The sequence below is a fragment of the Bufo bufo genome, chromosome 8, assembly GCF_905171765.1.
Source record: "Bufo bufo chromosome 8, aBufBuf1.1, whole genome shotgun sequence".
NCBI classification, from domain to species: domain Eukaryota; kingdom Metazoa; phylum Chordata; class Amphibia; order Anura; family Bufonidae; genus Bufo; species Bufo bufo.
The window spans coordinates 184,408,659-184,428,123 of record NC_053396.1 but is presented as its reverse complement, the minus strand read 5'-3'; the positions used below and the strand labels follow the sequence as shown (position 1 = coordinate 184,428,123).

The following is a 19,465-nucleotide window of genomic DNA, read 5'->3' as shown; positions in this document are numbered from 1 at the left end:
TTCTGGACAAATCATCCTAACACCCCCAATACTGTGCCGCTGTGCTCCCCAATACTATACTGCAGAAACAGATAATACCCCTGATAATACTAGTACCACACAGAGCCCCCCATATAAAATACCCCTTCTTTGTGGCCTCAGTAGATGCCCCCACAGTGCCACCCAATAATGTGCCAGTAAGTGTCCCCATAGATGCCCCCCTAATCATGTGCCAGTATCAAGTGCACAGTGCCTCTCTCCTCCCCCCATGTGCCGGTATCATAGTGCCATCTCCCCCCCAATGTGCCCGTATCATAGTGCCACCTCCCCCTATAATGTGCCCGTATCATAGTGCCATCTCCCCCCATAATGTGCCCGTATCATAGTGACATCTCCCCCCATAATGTGCCCGTATCATAGTGCCTCCCCCCAATGTGCCAGTAGTATCATAGTGCCTCTCACCTCTCCCCCTGGCATTCACAGACCCCCCCAACCCATAACAGTGCCATCCACAGACCCCCCCCACCCCATAACAGTGCCATCCACAGACCCCCCCACCCCATAACAGTGCCATCCACAGACCCCCCCCACCCCATAACAGTGCCATCCACAGACCCCCCACCCCATAACAGTGCCATCCATAGACCCCCCCACCCCATAACAGTGCCATCCACAGACCCCCCCACCCCATAACAGTGCCATCCACAGACCCCCCCACCCCATAACAGTGCCATCCACAGACCCCCCATCCTATAACAGTGCCATCCACACCCCATAACAGTGCCATCCACACCCCATAAAAGTGCCATCCACAGACACCCCCCACCCCATAACAGTGCCATCCACAGACCCCCCCACCCCATAACAGTGCCATCCACAGACCCCCCCACCCCATAACAGTGCCATCCACAGACCCCCCCACCCCATAACAGTGCCATCCACAGACCCCCCCACCCCATAACAGTGCCATCCACAGACCCCCCCCCATCCTATAACAGTGCCATCCACAGACCCCCCCATGCTATAACAGTGCCATCCACAGACCCCCCCACCCTATAACAGTGCCATCCACAGACCCACCACCCACCCCTAAACAGTGTCATCCACAGACCCCCCCCATTGCCGCTCCAGTAGTTATATAATGTGTAATTGTGATTAATAATCATGCTGCCCCCTCTGTGTGTAGTATTACATTCAATAAATCTTACTTACAGCCAGCTACTGCTATCGTAACAGGCCGGCCGGGCAGACGAGCGGCAGCGTCACTGACTGATGTCACCTGCTTGCGCCGCTTCATTCATAAAGCAGGCGGCTCAGGCAGGTGACGTCAGTCAGTGACGCTGCCGCTCGTCTGCCCGGCCGGCCTGTTACGATAGCAGTAGCTGGCTGTAAGTAAGATTTATTGAATGTAATACTACACACAGAGGGGGCAGCATGATTATTAATCACAATTACACATTATATAACTACTGGAGCGGAGGGGCCGGAGCACAGTGAACGCACCGGCCCCCAGCTCCGCCTCCCAGTCCCTCCCACCGGATTCGTCGGATTCGTTTCAGGCAAATTACGTCTGGATTCAAGTCCACGAATCCCACGAATCCAGCATGATTCGAGGGATTCGTGGATTCGATGAATCCCCCGTCCCATCTCTAATTTTTAGTGCAACCTGCGCTAAATAGCTTACAATTGTTTGGCCGCTGCAGACAGCGACATTATCTGTGCTAAATCTCCTGTCTAACGTGTGCGCAGCCTAAAAATATCTCTGACATCCAGTGTACTTTTTCCATAGACGGTGTCCGCTGTGGACAGTTAAATTATCTGCGCTACATCTCCTGTATAACATTTGCGTATCCGAAATATCAGTGACATTCAGTTTAATTTTTTGCTGCTGATGGCAGCGACATTACCTGCGCTACATCTCCAGTATAACGTTAGCACATCCGAAATATCAATAACATTCAGTGTAATTTTTTTCACCGCTGGTGACAGCGACATTATCTGCGCTACATCTCCTGTGTCACAGCCTAAAAACATCTGTGACATCCAGTGTACTTTTTCTGTAGACGGTGTCTGCTGCGGACAGTTACATTACCTGTGCTACATCTCCTGTATAACGTTTGCGTATCCTAAATATCAGTGACATTCAGTCAAAATTTTTTGCTGCTGGTGGTAGCGACATTACCTGCACTACATCTCCTGTATGACGTTTGTCCATCCTAAATATCAGTGACATTCATTCAGTTTAATTTTTTATTAGGCGATGGTGACAGCAACATTACGTGCGCTATATCTCCTGTTTAACGTGTGCGCATCCTAAATATCAGTGATATACATTCAGTGTAATTTTTTATTAGGCAGTGGTGACAGCGACATTACTTGCGCTATACCTCCTGTTTAACGTGTGCGCATCCTAAAAGTATCTGTGACATTCTGTGTACTTTATTTGTGCATACACTTACAAAACCTGCGCTACTGTACGTGTGACATACTTGCAAGCATATATACCATTTAATATGTGCAAGGTGAGCAATAAGGGACGGAAAAATGACCGTGATGCTGATGATGCATGCAGAGGCCGTGGCCCTGGGCGCGGTGAAACTGTTCCTGCTGCGAGAGCACAAGAAACAAACTCATCTACGATACCTAGCTTCATGTCCCAGTTTGCAGGGCGGCGCAGGACACCACTCTTTAAGCACCATCCTGTCTTCCACAATGTCCAGTCTCAGTAGCCAAGTCCGGTCAAAAGAATCCTCACCCTGATACTCCTTTCACCCACCATGGAGAGTCTTGGCAAACAAGTGATCCCACACTATGATATTCTAAGGAGCTGTTTTCATCGCCATTCCTTAATTTGGGCCTCTTGCCAAGCCCGCTTGAAGAGGAACATGAGGAGATATTGTGCCCTGATTCCCAAACTCTGGAGCATCCACAGTCAGAGGAAGATGACGGTGAGAAACGGCAATTAGTGTTTCACGAGGTGGATGATGATGATGAGACACAGTTGGCCAACCGCAATTAGTGTCTCAAGAGTTTCATGATGAGAATGAGACACAGATGTCAATAAGTGAGTTTTTTTTTTAGGTCAACAAGTCAGGAGGATGACCAGAGTGAGGAAGTAGAAGAGGAGGTGCTGGATGATAAAGTTATTGACCCAACCTGGGAAGGTGGCAAGCCGAGCGAGGACAGCAGCACAGAGGGGGAGGGATCCGCAGCACCGCAACAGTCTGGAAGAGGCAGTGGGGTGGCAAAAGGGAGATGGAAGACTACACCAAACAGGCTCACAACTGTTCCTCGGAGCACCCCCTTGCGGCAATCTCTCTTGCTAAGGGGTAGCTGTTCCTTAGTCTGGTGCTTTTTTTTTAAGGAAAGTGCGGACGATGAAAGAATTGACATTTGCAATCTGTGCCGTACCAAAATGAGGGGCTTGAACACTAGCAACTTCACCACATCCAGCATGATCCGCCACAAGGCATAAAAGCACCCTAATAGGGTGTCTGCGGGTCACACCACTGCCTCCTCTTCCCCTGTGTTACGTTCTGGCCAATCCCCTGTCCAAGACGCAGGCCCAGATGCCTCCCGCCGTGCATCTGGATCTTCGCAAGCACCATAAGCTAGCACATCAACTTCTGTGTCCCATCGCAGCGTACAGATGTCTATACCCCAGGCCTTTGATCGATAGTGCAAATACCCAGCTACCCACCCACAGATCATAGAACTAAATGAGCACCTTTCCAAATTGCTGGCCCTGGAAATGTTGCCATTTATGCTTGTGGACACTGAGGCTTTCCCCAGCCTGATGGCGGCTGTCCTATAGTACTCTGTCTCTAGCTGCCAATAATTTTTCACGGTGTGCAGCCTTACACCAGCATGTGTCCCGTAACATAACCCGTGCCCTGACCAATGCAGTTATTGGGAATGTCCACTTAAGGATTGACACATGGACAAGTGCTTGTGGCCAGGGACGCTACATTTTCTTGACGGCACACTGGGTGAACTTTGTTGAGGCTGGGAGCGAGTCATACCCTGGGATGGCACAGGTGCTTCCGACGCCAAGGATTGCGGGCCCTACTTCCATTAGGGTTCCCCCCCACCTACATTAGTGGCTGCAACCCCCCTTCTCCTCCTCTGCCTTCTCCTCCACTTCCACCTCTAAATTATCATCTTGCAGCACCAGTCAGCCATCAGTCAGTAGCTGGAAGCAGTCTAGCACTGCAGTGGGGAAGCGGCAATAGGCCGTGCTTAAACTGATCTGCTTAGGTGACAAACAGAACACCGCCGCAGAGCTATTACAGGGGATAAGGGACCAGACTGAGCTGTGACTTTTGCCACTCAACCTACAACCAGGCATGATTGTGTCTGATAATGGCCGTAACTTGGTGGCGTCTTTGGAGCTCGGCAAGCTCACACATATACCATGCCTAGCCCACGTGTTCAACCTAGTGGTTCAGCGGTTTCTGAAAACCCACCCCAATATGCCTGAGCTACTGGTGAAGGTGCGCCACGTGTGTGCCCATTTCCGCAAGTCATCGACAGCTTCCGCCAGTCTGGCAATGCTGCAGCAGCGCTTGCAATTGCCAGCTCACTGTTGTGTGACGTGAGCATGCGTTAGAACTCGACGTTCCTCATGTTAGCCAGGCTTTGTGAGCAGCAGAGGGCAGTAGTGGAATACTAGCTGCAACATTATCGTTGCATTTCCAGTCAGCTTCCGCTCTTCACAAGCGACGAGTGGGCATTGATGTCTGACCTCTGTGATGGTTTACTCAACTTTGAGGAACCTACACAGCTGGTGAGCGTCAATAACGCTATTATCAGGGTAACCATCTTACTTCTATGTCTGCTTAAACGCTCGCTGCTCACAATAAAGGTGGACGCTTTGCATGTGTATGAGGTGGAAATGGGGGAAGAAAGTACACAGGGTGATAGCCAGACCACCCTCAGTTCGTCTTTTCAGCTTGAATTGGATGATTTTGAGGAGGAGCAGGAGACGGTTGCCTCTGCTACAGAGGGTAGTACCCATGGAAGTTTTATTCCATCTGTTCAGCGTGGATGGGTAGAAGAGGAGGAAGAGGATGAGGTGATTGAGAGTCACCCTCCTGATGAGGACAGAGAAGTCTTGTCTGTTGTGACTCTGGCACACATGGCTGACTTTATGTTAGGTTGCCTTTCCCGTGACCCTCGCGTTGTACGCATATTGGCCAACACCGATTACTGGTTGTTCACCCTTATAGACCCCCGCTACAAAGAGAACTTCTCATCTCTCATTCCTGTGGTGGGAGAGGACGAGCAAAATGGTGCAATACCAGAAGTTCCTTGTGGAAAAATTGCTCCAAAAATTTTCAGCTAACAACGCTGGCTGCAAAGTATGTAGTTCCTTGGCCAACCGAGGAGGGGAACACACAGCAGTTCCAACAGAGGCAGGGCAACACTCTTCAATGCCTGGAACAGTTTTATGACACCCCGCCAACACCCTCAACCTGATGTGCAGCCTAGTGTCACAAGAAAGGGAAACATTTTAAAAGATGGTGAAGGAGTACGTAGCAGACCGTGTCAGCTTCCTCAGTGATCACTGTGTGCCTTACAACTATTGGGTGTCCAAGCTGGACACGTGGCACGAACTGGCGCTCTACGCCTTGAAGGTGCTAGCCTGTCCAGCCGCCAGTGTTTTGTCAGTGCGTGTATTTAGTCCTGCTGGGGGCATAATAACTGATAAGCGCATCCGCCTGTCAACTGAAAATGCTGACTGGTTGACTCTTTTAAAAATGAACAAGACCTGGATTGCCCCTGACTTCTCTTCTCCACCAGAGGAAAGCAGCTGAACATAAAGGCACTCTAAATGTGGCTTTTATGGTGTATTGAATACACTGTATTCCCATGCACCCCTTCCACCACTAAAAAGGGTATATGGTTCAATCTCCCTTTTCTCGTCCTCCTCCATCATATCAACATGCTTATTAGGCTGCCTTCGCTCCTAATGTTTTAGAGGGTCAGTTCAGCAGCAGGCCCTCGCCCACAAAATGTTTTAGATGGTCAGCTCGGCAGCAGGCCCTTGCCCACAAATTATTTTAGATGGTCAGCTCCCCTGCAGGCCCTCACCCACAAAATGATTTAGATGGTCAGCTCGGCAACAGGCCCTCGCCCACAAAATTGTTTAGATGGTCAGCTCGGCTGCAGGCCCTTGCCCACAAAATGTTTTAGATGGTCAGCTTGGCAGCAGGCCCTCGCCCACAAAATTTTTTAGATGGTTAGCTCGGCTGCAGGCTCTTGCCCACAAAATGTTTAAGATGGTCAGCTTAGCAGTAGGCCCTCGGCCCACAAAATGTTTTAGATGGTTAGCTCGGCAGCAGGCCCTCGCCTACAAAATTTTTAGATGGTCAGCTCAGCAGTAGACCCTTGCTCCTAATGTTTTTGAGGGTCAACAGCAGGCCATCAATCATAATTTTTCAAGGGTGTGTATGATGCCCTACTTTATGTGTAATAAAGGGTGTATTGGAGTGCCAGTTCCTTGTAATTTTTGGTAGCCCTTTCCCTTAGTGCATAGGCCTTATTATGAGTGTAGGTGTCCCACTACCTGAACAATTGTACCACAATGTGAATGAGGCCCTCCTTTATGTGATATACAGGTTGTATCAAAGTGCCTCTTCCTTGTAATTTTTGGCAGCACTTGCACTTTATATGCAAGTAAATATATAGGAAGAATGTTTCCTAATAGGGTTGAGCGAACCGAACTTTAGGATTTTTGGACTCCGGACCCGAACCTGAACATTTCAGTAAAAGTTCGGGTTCGGTGTTCGGTGCTTTCTGCAGAGCAGCCAATCAACAAGCGGTTAAGTGTCTGACCTTAGCAGCCATCACAGCTATGCCTACTAATGGCATGGTTGTGAATGGCCAGAGCAGCATGTGACCCAGGCTCTATATAAGCTTGAGTCACGTAGCGCTGCACGTCACTCTGCTGTGCTTAGTGTAGGGAGAGGGCCGCTGGACTTGTGATTTCAGGGAGAGAATAGGAGAGAATCTAACTCAGCGATCTACAGAGAAATAGTTGTGTGGGTGCAAGGCACAATCGTTTTACCCTGCCCTGAGCTCATTGACCAAAAAAAAATAACTTTTATAATTCTGCTAGTTAGGTGGGCGGCGGCAGAGGCCATTTTATTCAACCTCAGTGCACCAGCACTGCATCTGAGCTTCTGGGACATTGCAAATCACCAATTTTGGGGGCAAACTACAACATCTGGATTAGTGAGTGTGCAATTTCAGGTAGAAATACACCGATCATTTTCTGGGGTTTTAAAAACACACTTTTTTGCCAAAAACCTGTATTTTCCTGATCTGCAAGTGTTACATTTAAGTTTAATATATAAAGCTTTCATATTCTGCTACCAAAAAAAAAACACTTTTTGGGCAATCTACAACATCTGGATTAGTCAGTGTGCAATTTAAGCTAGAAATACATTTATCATTTTCTGGGGTTTGAAAAACACACTTTTTTTGTCAAAAAATAGTATTTTCATGCCTTGCAGCATCAGCACGTGTGAAATTACAGGCTTATTTACTGCTGTCAAATTCAGTTGTTAAACAAACACTCGTTTGTGCCAAAAAAATGTAGTTGGCAGCCTTTGATGCAGATGTCATTGTGAGATACACCCTTAATGCATTTGGATTAGATTCAGAGATTTGAAATACCGCCATTTAGTGCACAATATTGAATTCAGCCCTACACTGGTTCAGGCCCTGTGAGATACACCCTCTACATCCAGGGGTTTGATTCAGGCATTTTAAATACAGCCATTTGAAATACATCCATTTTGTGCAAAGAAATATTTAATTCAGGCCTACACTAGTTCAGGCCGTGTGAGATACCCCCTCTACATACAGGGGTTTGATTCAGGCATTTGAAATACAGCCATTTGAAATATAGCCATATTGTGCAAAGAAAAATGTAATTCAGGCCTACACTGGTTCAGGCCGTCTGAGATACACCCTCTACATACAGGGGTTTGATTCAGGCATTTGAAATACAGCCATTTGAAAAGCAGCCATTTTGGGCAAAGAAATATTTCATTCAGGCTTACACTGGTTCAGACCGTGTGAGATAAACCCTCTACATACAGGAGTTTGATTCAGGCATTTGAAATACAGCCATTTGGTGCACCAATATTGAATTCAGGCCTACACTGGTTCAGGCCGTGTGAGATACACCCTTTACATACAGGGGTTTGATTCAGGCATTTAAAATACAGCCATTTTGGGCAAAAAAAATCTTTAATTGAGGCCTAGTCTGTTTTAGGCCGTGTGAGGTACACCCTTTACATACTGTCGTTCTATTCTACTATTAATTAAACACCCATTTAGAGCAAGATCCTAAATTCGAAAAATATGAGGAGAGCGTCAAATATGGGACGTGGCCCAAGACTTGGTGCTGCTGGTGGAGCTCCTGTTTCAGGGAGAGGACGTGGTCGATCTGTGCCATCTACACGCACAAGTAAAACCCCTTCCTCAGGTGCAAGTAGACGACAAAACCTGCAGCGGTATTTGGTCGGGCCTAATGCTGCTCTACGAATGGTGAGGCCTGAACAAGTACAGGCGATAGTAGATTGGGTTGCTGACAGTGGATCCAGTTCCTTCCATTGTCTCCCACCCAGTCTCCTGCTGAAAGACCACAGTTGGCACCTGCAGCCGATGTCCATCAGTCTTTCACCTCAACCCCTTGCAAATTAGCCTAGCAGTCTAAGCCCCAAGTCATGCAGCAGTCTCTTCTGCTTTGTGATGACTATTCCCAGGGCCATCCACCTAGCCCTGCCCCAGAAGTGGAAGAGATTGAGTGCACCGATGCCCCACCACTTAGCTTTCAAGATGAGTACATGGGAGGACCATCGCAGCACGTCTCGGATGATGACGAAACACAGGTGCCAACTGCAGGGGAATGTGCTGAATTTGGTCGTGCAGAGATTCCTTAAAAATTACCCCGATGTGTCAGAGCTGCTGCATAAAGTGTGGGCCGTTTGTGCACGCTTTCAGCGTTCTCACCCTGCTGCTGCTCGCCTGTCAGCGCTGCAGCGTAACTTCAGCATTTCCGCTAACCGACTCATATGTGACGTGCCCACAAAATGGAACTCCACCTTGCACATGCTGGCCAGACTGTGCGAGCAGCAGCAGGCGATAGTGGAGTTTCAGCTACAGCATGCACGGGTAAGTTGCTCGGCGGAACAGCACCACTTCACCACCAATGACTGGGCCTCCATGTGAGACCTGTGTTCCTTGTTGCGCTGTTTCGAGTACTCCACCAACATGGCCAGTGCCGATAACGCCGTTCTCACCGTTACTATCCCACTTCTATGGCTCCTTGAAAAAACGCTCCTGGCGATGATGGAAGAGGATGTAGAACAGGAGGAGGAGGAAGAGGGATCATTTTGTAGGGTTTTTGGCCAGTCATTCCCAAGTGGCTCCGAGGGTGGGTTCCTGCACCCACAAACCCAAGGAGCACAATTGTCCAGCCAGGGCACAGTTCTGGAGGATGAGGAGGAGGAACCATGTTCACAGCAGGATGGGGGGGATACAGAGGACACAGATGACACACCTCCCACAGAGGACAGCTTTTCGTTGCCTCTGGGCAGCCTGGCACACATGAGCGTCTACATGCTGCAGTGTCTCCGCAATGACCGCCGAGTTGCCCACCTTCTAACTTGTGCTGATGACTGGGTGGCCACGCTGCTGGATCCCTGTTACAAGGACAACGTACCGTCCTTAATTCCCTCACTGGAGCGTGATCGTAAGATGCGCGAGTACAAACCCACCTGACAGCAGTGGCACAGTGGAAGCACAAGGCGAAGGCAGAGGAAAAGTAAGAGGTTGCCAACACAGCTGGGGCACTGCCAGCACCTCAAAAGGCAGGGTTAGCATCGCCGAAATGTGGAAAAGCTTTGTCAGCACGCCACAACAACCAGCACCACCAGCTGATATGGAACATTTTAGCAGGAGGCAGCATTTCACCAACATGGTGGAGTAGTATGTGTGCACACGCCTACACGTACTGAATGATGGGTCTGCCCCCTTCAACTTCTGGGTCTCCAAATTGGGCGCATGGCCTGAGCTTGCCCTTTACGCCTTGGAGGTGCTGGCCTGCCCTGCAGCCAGTGTATTATCTGAACGTGTGTTTAGCACGGCAGGGGGCGTCATCACAGACAAGCGCAGCCGCCTGTCCACAGCCAATGTGGACAAGCTCACTTTCATTAAAATGAACCAGGCATGGATCCCTCAGGACTTGTCCTTACCTTGTCCAGAATAGACATGTATACCGGCACTAACCAGCCATTGTTATACTGCAGCTCAATTGCTCATGTTTGTATTTTGGATATTTCACACTCTTTTGGAGTGTACCTTAATTTTAATTTTTTTTATTAAAACCAAAAACCTGTGTTGGCTATCTCTTCCTCCTCTACCGCCGCTTCCACCTACACCGCTACGTCCACCGCCTCCTCAAACTCCTACTCCATATGGAACTCCACCTCATAAATTAATTTTTTTTGTACGTGTTTTATTTTATATCCTTTCACTACTTTGTCATTTACATTTTTGGGTCAAATTCACAAATTTTTGGGTGTATAGTACCACTGCTATACCTAGTAGGCCGGTTAAAAAATAAATAAATTGTCAGTTAAATTTTCTGGTGAAATTCAGCAATTAATTGCTGTAAAGTACCACTGCTATACCTATTAGACCGGTAAAAAAAAAAAATATATATAAGCAGTTAAATTTACTGGTGAAATTCAGCAATTTTTTGGTGTGATGTACCACTGCTATACCTATTAGACCGGTAAAAAAAAATAACATTTGTCAGTTACATTTTATGGTCAAATTTAGAGTTGAGCGAACACCTAGATGTTCGGGGAGTTCGGCCGAACTTTAAAAAAAAGTTCGGGTTCGTGACCTGAACTTGATCCGAACTTGGACCCGAACCCCATTGAAGTCAATGGGGACCCGAACTTCACTTTATTATTTTCCGTCATAACATGGTTATAACGGAAAATAATACTATTAGCTTTTTCAGATCTGAGTTTTCACGATCGTGAAAACTCAGATCCGACAGTATATTCTAACACAGAGGCGTTCCCATGGTGATGGGGACGCATCAAGTTAGAATATACTAAGAACTGTGTACATAACTACCCCCTGCTGCCTAGTAGCACCCGATCTCTGACTGGGGGCTGTGATCCGCACAACTAACCCCTCTGGTGCCGCACTTGAGGGGTTAATTGTGCGGATCACAGCCCCCTGTAAGAGATCGGGTGCTGCCAGGCAGCAGGGGCCAGACCCCCCCTCCCCAGTATTAAAATCATTGGTGGCCAGTGCAGCCCCCACCTCCCTCCCTCCCCAGTATTAAAATCATTGGAAAATCATTGGTGGCCAGTGCGGCCCCCACCCCCACCCCCCTCCTATTAAAATCATTGGTGGTTAGTGCGGCCCCCCCCTATTAAAATCATTGGTGTCCAGTGTGGCCTCCCCTCTCCCCCCTCCCCCATCATTGGTGGCAGCGGAGCGGCAGTTCCGATCGGAGTCCCAGTTTAATCGCTGGGACTCCGATCAGTTACCATGGCAGCCAGGATGCTTCTGCAGTCCTGGCTGCCATGGTTACTTAGCACTTTTAGCAGCATTATACTTACGTGTGCTGTCTGTGGCCGGCCAGGCGCTCCTCCTACTGGTAAGTGACAGGTCTGTGCTATAAGCAATGCGCCGCACAGACCTTTCACTTACCAGTAGTCGGAGCGTCGGCCGGCCACAGACAGCGCATGTAAGTATAATGCTGCTAAAAGTGCTAAGTAACCATGGCAGCCAGGACTGCAGTAGCATCCTGGCTGCCATGGTAACCGATCGGAGCCCCAGCGATTAAACTGGGACTCCGATCGTAACTGCCGCTCTGCTGCCACCAATGATGGGGAGGGGGAAGGCCGCACTGGACACTAATGATTTTAATAGGGGGTGGGGGGGCCACACTAGCCATCAATGATTTTAATAGGGAGGGGGGGGGCCGCACTGGCCACCAATGATTTTAATACTGGGGAGGGAGGGGGGTCTGGCCCCCTGTTGCCTGGCAGCACCTGATCTCTTACAGGGGGCTGTGATCCGCACAATTAACCCCTCAGGTGCGGCACCTGAGGGGTTAATTGTGCGGATCACAGCCCCCTGTAAGAGATCAGGTGCTGCCAGGCAGCAGGGGGCCGTTATGTACAGAGTTATCAGTATATTCCAACTTGAAGCGTCCCCATCACCATGGGAACGCCTCTGTGTTAGAATATACTGTCGGATCTGAGTTTTCACAATCTAACTCAAATCCGATGGTATATTCTAACATAGAGGCGTTCCCATGGTGATGGGGACGCTTCAAGTTAAAATATACCATCTGATTGGAGAAAACTCCGATCTGATGGTATATTAATATTACCCGAAGACCGAACCCGAACTTTTACTGAAATGTTCGGGTTCGGGTGCTGAACATCGTAAAGTTCGGTACGAACCCAAACTTTACAGTTCGGGTTCGCTCAACCCTAGTCAAATTCACCAGTTTTTGGGTGTAATATACCCCTCCTCTACCTAGTTGACAGCTTAATAAATTTCAATCATTTTTATTTTACATTTCCGGGTGACAATAAACAATTGTTTTCTGTCAAAGACCCCTGCTCTACCAAGTAGAGAGGTTAATTAATTTCTGTAATTTTTCTGTTACATTCTTGGGTTGACATTATACAATTTTAGACATGAATAAACCCCTGCTCTGCATAGGTGACAGGGAATAAAATTTCTGAAATGCTTCTTTAATTGATGCTCGCCACCTCCTTTGATTCAATGCTTAAACTTAAACAAGTCGTACCACATTTGCACTTCAATACTTTGTCCCACATTTCCGCTATACTCTTTTAGCCAACATTTGCGCCTCAATAGCTTTTCCCACAATTCCGCTTGACTCTTTTGTCCCACATTTGGGCTTCTGTAATTTGTCCTACATTTGCGCCTCAATAGCTTTTCCCACATTTCTGCTCGATCCCAAATTTTTTAAATAAATTTATCTCCCTTAAATTTGGTCTCTTTTTCTCACGCTGCCTCTCCGGCCTGGAACCCTGATTCCCTGCCACCCGTAATCACCATGGTAGGCGCATAAAAGAACATCGAAAGTTGATAGAGCAGATATGAAATTGGATCGTGAACATCACGGGGACGTGCGACATGGTGGGGCAGTAAATATGCACACGCCTACACAAACTAATTGATAGGGGTCAGCCCCTGCAACTTCTGGGTCTCCAAAATGAGCACATGGCCTGAGCTTGCCCTTAACGCCTCGGAAGTGCTGGCCTGCCCTGCAGCCGGTGTATTGTCTGAACGTGTGTTTAGCACGACAGAGGGGTTATGTTTCCCAATGTTTTGGGGTAGTACCCTAATTAAAAAAATATATAAATACATTTTAAAACAAAAAGCAGTGTAGGCTACCTCCTCCTCCTCCACCGCCACTTCCACCTACACCGCCACTTCCACCTACACCACCACATCCACCGCCTCCTCAACCTCCTAGTCCATATGGACCTCGTCCTCCTAGATCAAGATGATTGATTTTTATTTAGACGTATTTTATGTTATTTTAATTCATTTCCCTATCCACATTTGTTTGCAGAGCACTTGCCATGCTCTTAACCACATTTTGACGACATTTGCAGCCCTCTAGCCCTTTCCATTACATTTTACAGCCATTTTAGTGCTCAAAAGTTCGGGTCCCCATTGACTTCAATTGGGTTGGGGTTCGGGGTCAAGTTCGGGTCAAGTTCGGGTCTCGAACTCGAACTTTTTTCCGAAGTTCGGCCGAACCCGTCGAACTCAAACATCCAGGTGTCCGCTCAACTCTATTTCCTAACAATTTTTCCTCTAAAATCGATTTTATCTTCTGTTTGGTGCGTATTATCGTCAGTCTGTAAAAGTTGCTTACTACTCAGACAACATCGTTCCCAGCAGTGACCTGGGAGTCCAAGATGCATCCAGACATCCTCCCCATGCTGTTCCCGAATCATTTCAGTAGTGTTTCCATCAATTTCTGACCTTTTCCTATGAACCACACACCCTCCCCTCTCCAGAGCAGGGGGTGCCTGGTTTAATGCTTGGGTTCTCCCATTGACTTCCATTGTGCACGGGTGCTCGGTAATTGTAAGCCAAAACCTGGAGTGGGTCCAAAACAAAAATAAAATGGAAATAATTGCATTTATTCTGTGTATTGGACCCACTCCTGCTTTTGGCTTACAAATACTGTTCAAATACTGATGCAAAATAATGATTGTGTGAAAGAGGCCTTTTACTTAGAGATATGCAAATCGAAGTTGACAAAGTGGAATTCGATCCAAATTTCAGGAAAAATTTGATTCGCACTGAATCCGAATTTCCTCACGCTTTGTAGTAACGAATCACATTTTTTGCTTAAATGACGGCTGCATGTGTAAGGACATGGAGCAAAGAACTTTGGAAAGGCTGGATCACCCATAAGGCCATACATGCAGCCAATTAGCAGCCAGCCAGCCCTGCGATGTCACAACCCTATAAATAGCTTCAGTCATCTTGAATTCTGCCATTTTCCAGTGTACTTAGTGCAGGGGCACACGTCAGCAGGCTCTAAGGACAGTGCTAGAAAAAACTTAATTGTGCTAAAAAAACGATTTACAAGTTCAGTCAAAGATTATTCAAGGTGTAGGGAAAGGATAGGGAGGAATCATTGAGGGCCTATTTGCAGTTCAGCAGTGCAGTTATATGTTCTAAAGCCCTTTTTATCGTGTATTAGTGGCAAAAGTAAAATATATTTGCCGTTCAGCAGTGCACTTAAATGTTCTAAAGCCCTCTTTGTCGTGTATTAGTGGCAAAAGTAAAATATATTTGCCGTTCAGCGGTGCAGTTATATGTTCTAAAGCCATTTTATGACATGTATAAGTGGAAAAAAGTAAAATATATTTGCCGTTCAGTGCAGTTACATCTTCTAAAGCCTTCTATGGCGTGTATAATTAAATAAGGGCCTATTTGCCGTTCAGAGGTGAAGTTATATGTTCTAAAGCCCTTTTTAGTGTGTAATAGTGGCAAAATAAAAATATATTTGCTGTTCAGCGGTGCAGTTATATGTTCTAAAGCCCTTTTTTGTGTGTATTAGTGGCACAAAAAAAGTATTTGCCGTTGTGTGGTAAAGTGAGAAAATTACAGCCCTTTTTGTCGTGTATTAGTGGGAAAAAAAGGGCTTATTAGCCGTTGTGTGGTGAAGTGAGAAAATTATAGACTTTTTTGGGGTGTTTTATTTTCCTTTTATTTATCTGATCTAACAGTATGTCAGACAGAGAAGTGTCAGGCCCTGCACAGGGGAGTGGCAGAGGCCTAATTTTTTCTGGCACAGGTCACAGCAGAGTAAAGGGGTGTGGCAGCAGGAGTCCCAGCGAGAGGCCTGAGCTCCCAGTGTCATCTAGCGGTCCTGTCTTGACCAGCAACCCAGCTGTTCTTGAATGGCTGACTCGGTCATCTCTGTTTTGGATCCACTCCTGTTTTTTTTGGCATTAGCAATACTGATGGATTACTGACCAAATGCTTACCGAGTGAAGGCGGATGCTCCACAGACAGGATCCGTTGTTTGGGGGTTATTGTTCTGACAGGTCAGAGGAAGGGCAAAATAATCACTGACGTCAACACAAACTTACTGCTGACACCCTCTCCACTCTGTCTAGGGGGGCTCTACTTGTATAAGCCTTTAATAGAACAGATGTGGGGGATTCAATCAGCACAACCCTATATGCAGGTGCACATCGCTATGGCGAAATACGTATACAAAGAAAAAGACACAAATGCAATAGCACTCTGCAACCAGCATTCTGCCCTGCCTCTATGCTGGATGAGGCATTGGTGTACATTTTGGCCAAAGCGTAATAAGCCACTCACCACGTCAAGGTCGCCTCTATGGAGTGGTCCCTAACACTAGTACCTACCTGTTATGGGCCATGATAGCCACACAAAATCCAGAGGCAGGGTAGAATGCTGGTTGCAGAGTGCTATTGCATTTGTGTCTTTTTCTTTATTAGAACAGGTTCTGTAGACATCTATGTGGAATCAGCTGACGGCAGTGTAAAAGGAGTGCGCTTCTTCTTGGCGCTAACATCGACCTGTAATGCTGAGTTCATACTTGAGTTATTTGGTCAGTTTTGGCCCTGTGAATGCCCAAATAAGTGAAGTGTGCAGTGATTCTAAGAGCAACGCGTGTCATCTGCATGTCATCCCCCCCACCGGACTGAACACCTGCTCTGATGCCACTACTGGTTGGACAGGAATGCATTCCCATGGCAAACTCGGACAGTTGCAGCCACAATTCAAGTTTGCATGCCCAGTAGTTCAGGGGATCTTGGATCATGGGTGTAGTCCAAGTATGTCACTACTTGCTGGTTGAGGTTCTGCTGCATGTCCTGCTGCTGCTGGGTGCTTTCTTCAGTAGTCAGCTTTATGTCCTCCTTCTCCTCCTCTGCAAGTTCATCCTCCTCAAGGCTCAGGTGGCCATAAAATGGAGGTGCCATATCTTTTGTCCCCTCACGGATCAGATTTGTCAGCATTTAATCCGGGCCTTAAAGGAGTGGAATGACATCAATCATCCCGAAGTTCTGTTGACTGACACTGGAAAGGGGGGGGGGGTACGGCCAGCATTGAGGTAGGCAGCAGAAATGGGGGCAGGAGGAATGTATGGGGAGGGGGCAGACCACATCAGGGCAGTCTGCATGAATATGGATGGGAGCGGGGGGAACTGCATCAGGGGCAGGCGGGGACAAGGGGGGGCTTGGAGGTGCACAGGAAGGGGGCACAGATCGGGGGGCACAGATCGGGGGGCACGAGGACACTACCTGATTTCAGGCACTGATCTGCATAGCGCAGATCAGAGCCTGGAACAGGCATTTTTTCACTGCCGTGATCCGATTGGTTAGTCTGCATAGACTAACCAATCGGATCGATTGCCGGCAAGGGGCCACTCTGATTGGTCCCTTGCCGGGATTACTGCACTGTATGCTGTCCTTGACAGCAGCAGGACAGGGGCAGAAGCTTTAATCCAAGCGCTTTGCAGCGCTTGGATTAAAGAGCTGGCTTGACGTTTATACACGTGGTAGCTGATGGGGGCATGTGCAAGTATCACGTATATAAACGGATTGCAGTCGGGAAGGGGTTAATGTAACGGATTAACTGAATATTGCAGCAGTTGAATAAGATAAATGCTGCAATATATTAAACCGCCCTTTAATACTGAAGCGCAGTAATTCTGTGTATAAATTAACAGATTAACTGGGATTGTGGCAGCAATTCAACAAGATGCACATGTCAATTACACTCAACCTGCACTGTCCCTGCAGTCTCCCTATGCTCTCCGTACAGTCTCTAAAAACTCTCCCTACAATCTCTGTACACTTTCCCTTTTGTAATATATTTGCACTCTCCCTATCCAATATTCTTCTATTAATAGCTTTCTGCAACACTGTTCCTAGCGCACAAGTGCTTGTCACATCTCTCCCTAAGCTCAGCTCACAGTGAAATGGTGGAGACCATGTGGGATGAGGCTTTCACGGGCTGTGACATCACAGGGAATGGTTATCTGCGGATTTGCTGGCTGCACGGCATTAAGGGTTATATTGCATTCCCGGGCTTCTTACTTTCACTTTGTAACACATTACCGCGAAGTGTGAGATAATTCGGATTCGTAGTTATATCTTTCATACTGCACCTAAAATCATTGTTTACCGGCAGCACATCACCCTGTGTAAAAAGGGATGTGCTGCCTGAAGACAATGAAACTGTATAAGGATGAAAATCATAGTAGCGATCATTTGTCTCCATATAGAGATAATGATTGCTCCACATACGATGCATCTCTAAAACGTCAAATCTTTGGGAGTACAGGCAACTACGTATTTTTATTTATTTATCCAAATATTCCATTACTCCCCAGGCAAACGGATCTGTCTTGGAGAAGGTCTTGCTAGAATGGAGCTCTTCCTGTTTATCACCACCATTTTACAGAATTTCAGCCTCTGGTCATCTATGAGCATAGAAGAAATAGACTTATCACCTCAAATGAGTGGATTTGGAAATGTTCCTTGTTCTTACCAGTTGGCCTTCATCCCGCGTTAATTAATTTTGTTATTGAATTTTTACTTTGAGCATTTACAAGAATCAATTGTTGCAAGCTTGGAAGCTAAGAGTCATATGCCAGCAGCAGTAGGAAATAATAATTGTATGTATTAAAATTGAAAATTGTTTATTATATAAGATAAATTACATTGTGTAGTAAAATAAATGTACTAATGTGCCAGTTTCAATAAGCTAGGCCAAACATGACCTTAAGCCCAACAGTTAGGCCTTCTATAAATAGGCATATTACTCATCAGTGTTGTACAGACCTGTAATATGGCACTATTGGCTTGCAATGCGCATTGGCATTTGCTGTGTTATAGAAGTATTGCTTCTAGGGGAAATGCAGAGCCATAGATGCAAATTGTGGCACAAATGGTCCAAAATATTAACCCGTAGTGATTACCATTCAGAAGCATTGCCATATGGATGAAAGACCCTAAAGGAATTGTCTGAGTTAAATAGTAGCAGTTAATATGATAAGGTAGAAAAAGTCATACTCAACCTTTTCACATTGCTACTTCCAGCATCACAATCTCATAATGCAGTGCTGACATCTTCTTATTAGCTGCAGCATTGACATCTTGACCACACCAGGTCACCGTGCAGCCAATCATTGGCTTCAGCAGTATATAGTGCATGACTTTGATTGGCCAGTGTGTCATGTAGAGTCACTGTGCTCGCCACCATACTGTCACTCACCGAGCTTCTGTCCTCCAGCAGCAGGGTCCGTTACCAGATCCCTGTGTTCCACGCTGCAGGTTGCAACCTCGCTGCAAGGCCTCTTTCTGTATGTGTATTAAAGAGACCATACACTGCTGAAACGCAAAGGTTAATTCTTCTTTTTACTCTGTGTCCAGCTGCTGACTAGTGTTGAGCGAACTTCTGTTTTAAGTTCGGCGTCTAAAGTTCGGCTTCCGGTTAGCGGAGGATCCCGATATGGATTCCGAATTCCGTTGGGGTCCGTGGTAGCGGAATCAATAATGGCCGATTATTGATTCCGCTACCACGGACCACAACTGAATTCGGAATCCATATCGGGATTCTCCGCTAACCGGAAGCCGAACTTTAGACGCCGAACTTAAAACAGAAGTTCGCTCAACACTACTGCTGACTAATGTGCTTATCAGCCCTCCTATATATGCTGGGCTGTTTATTCCACCCCTTGCCTGAGCAATCAGTCTTTCTAGCATCCTAGATGTTGCAAAAAAGCTGTAATCTATTTGTCTGCCTGTGTTCAGACTTCAGTTGGATTTCTGGAGTCTAACTCTCTGCCCATATGTTATCACCTGTGCTGTTCCCTGTACTGATCCTGTGCTGCCTG

At 47.0% G+C, this 19,465-nt stretch overlaps 1 protein-coding gene across 1 annotated transcript in view; it reads left to right on the top strand.

Moving 5' to 3' along the window:
* Positions 1–19,009, top strand: part of LOC121009529 (cytochrome P450 2A5-like) — a 111,833-nt gene extending 92,824 nt beyond the window's left edge. Inside the window, exon 10 of the mRNA XM_040442728.1 lies at positions 17,960–19,009. Within this exon, the coding sequence (XP_040298662.1) occupies positions 17,960–18,141 (182 nt within the window). The 3' untranslated portion in view covers positions 18,142–19,009. The remainder of the gene's footprint in view (positions 1–17,959) is intronic.
* The last annotated feature ends 456 nt before the right edge of the window (positions 19,010–19,465 follow it).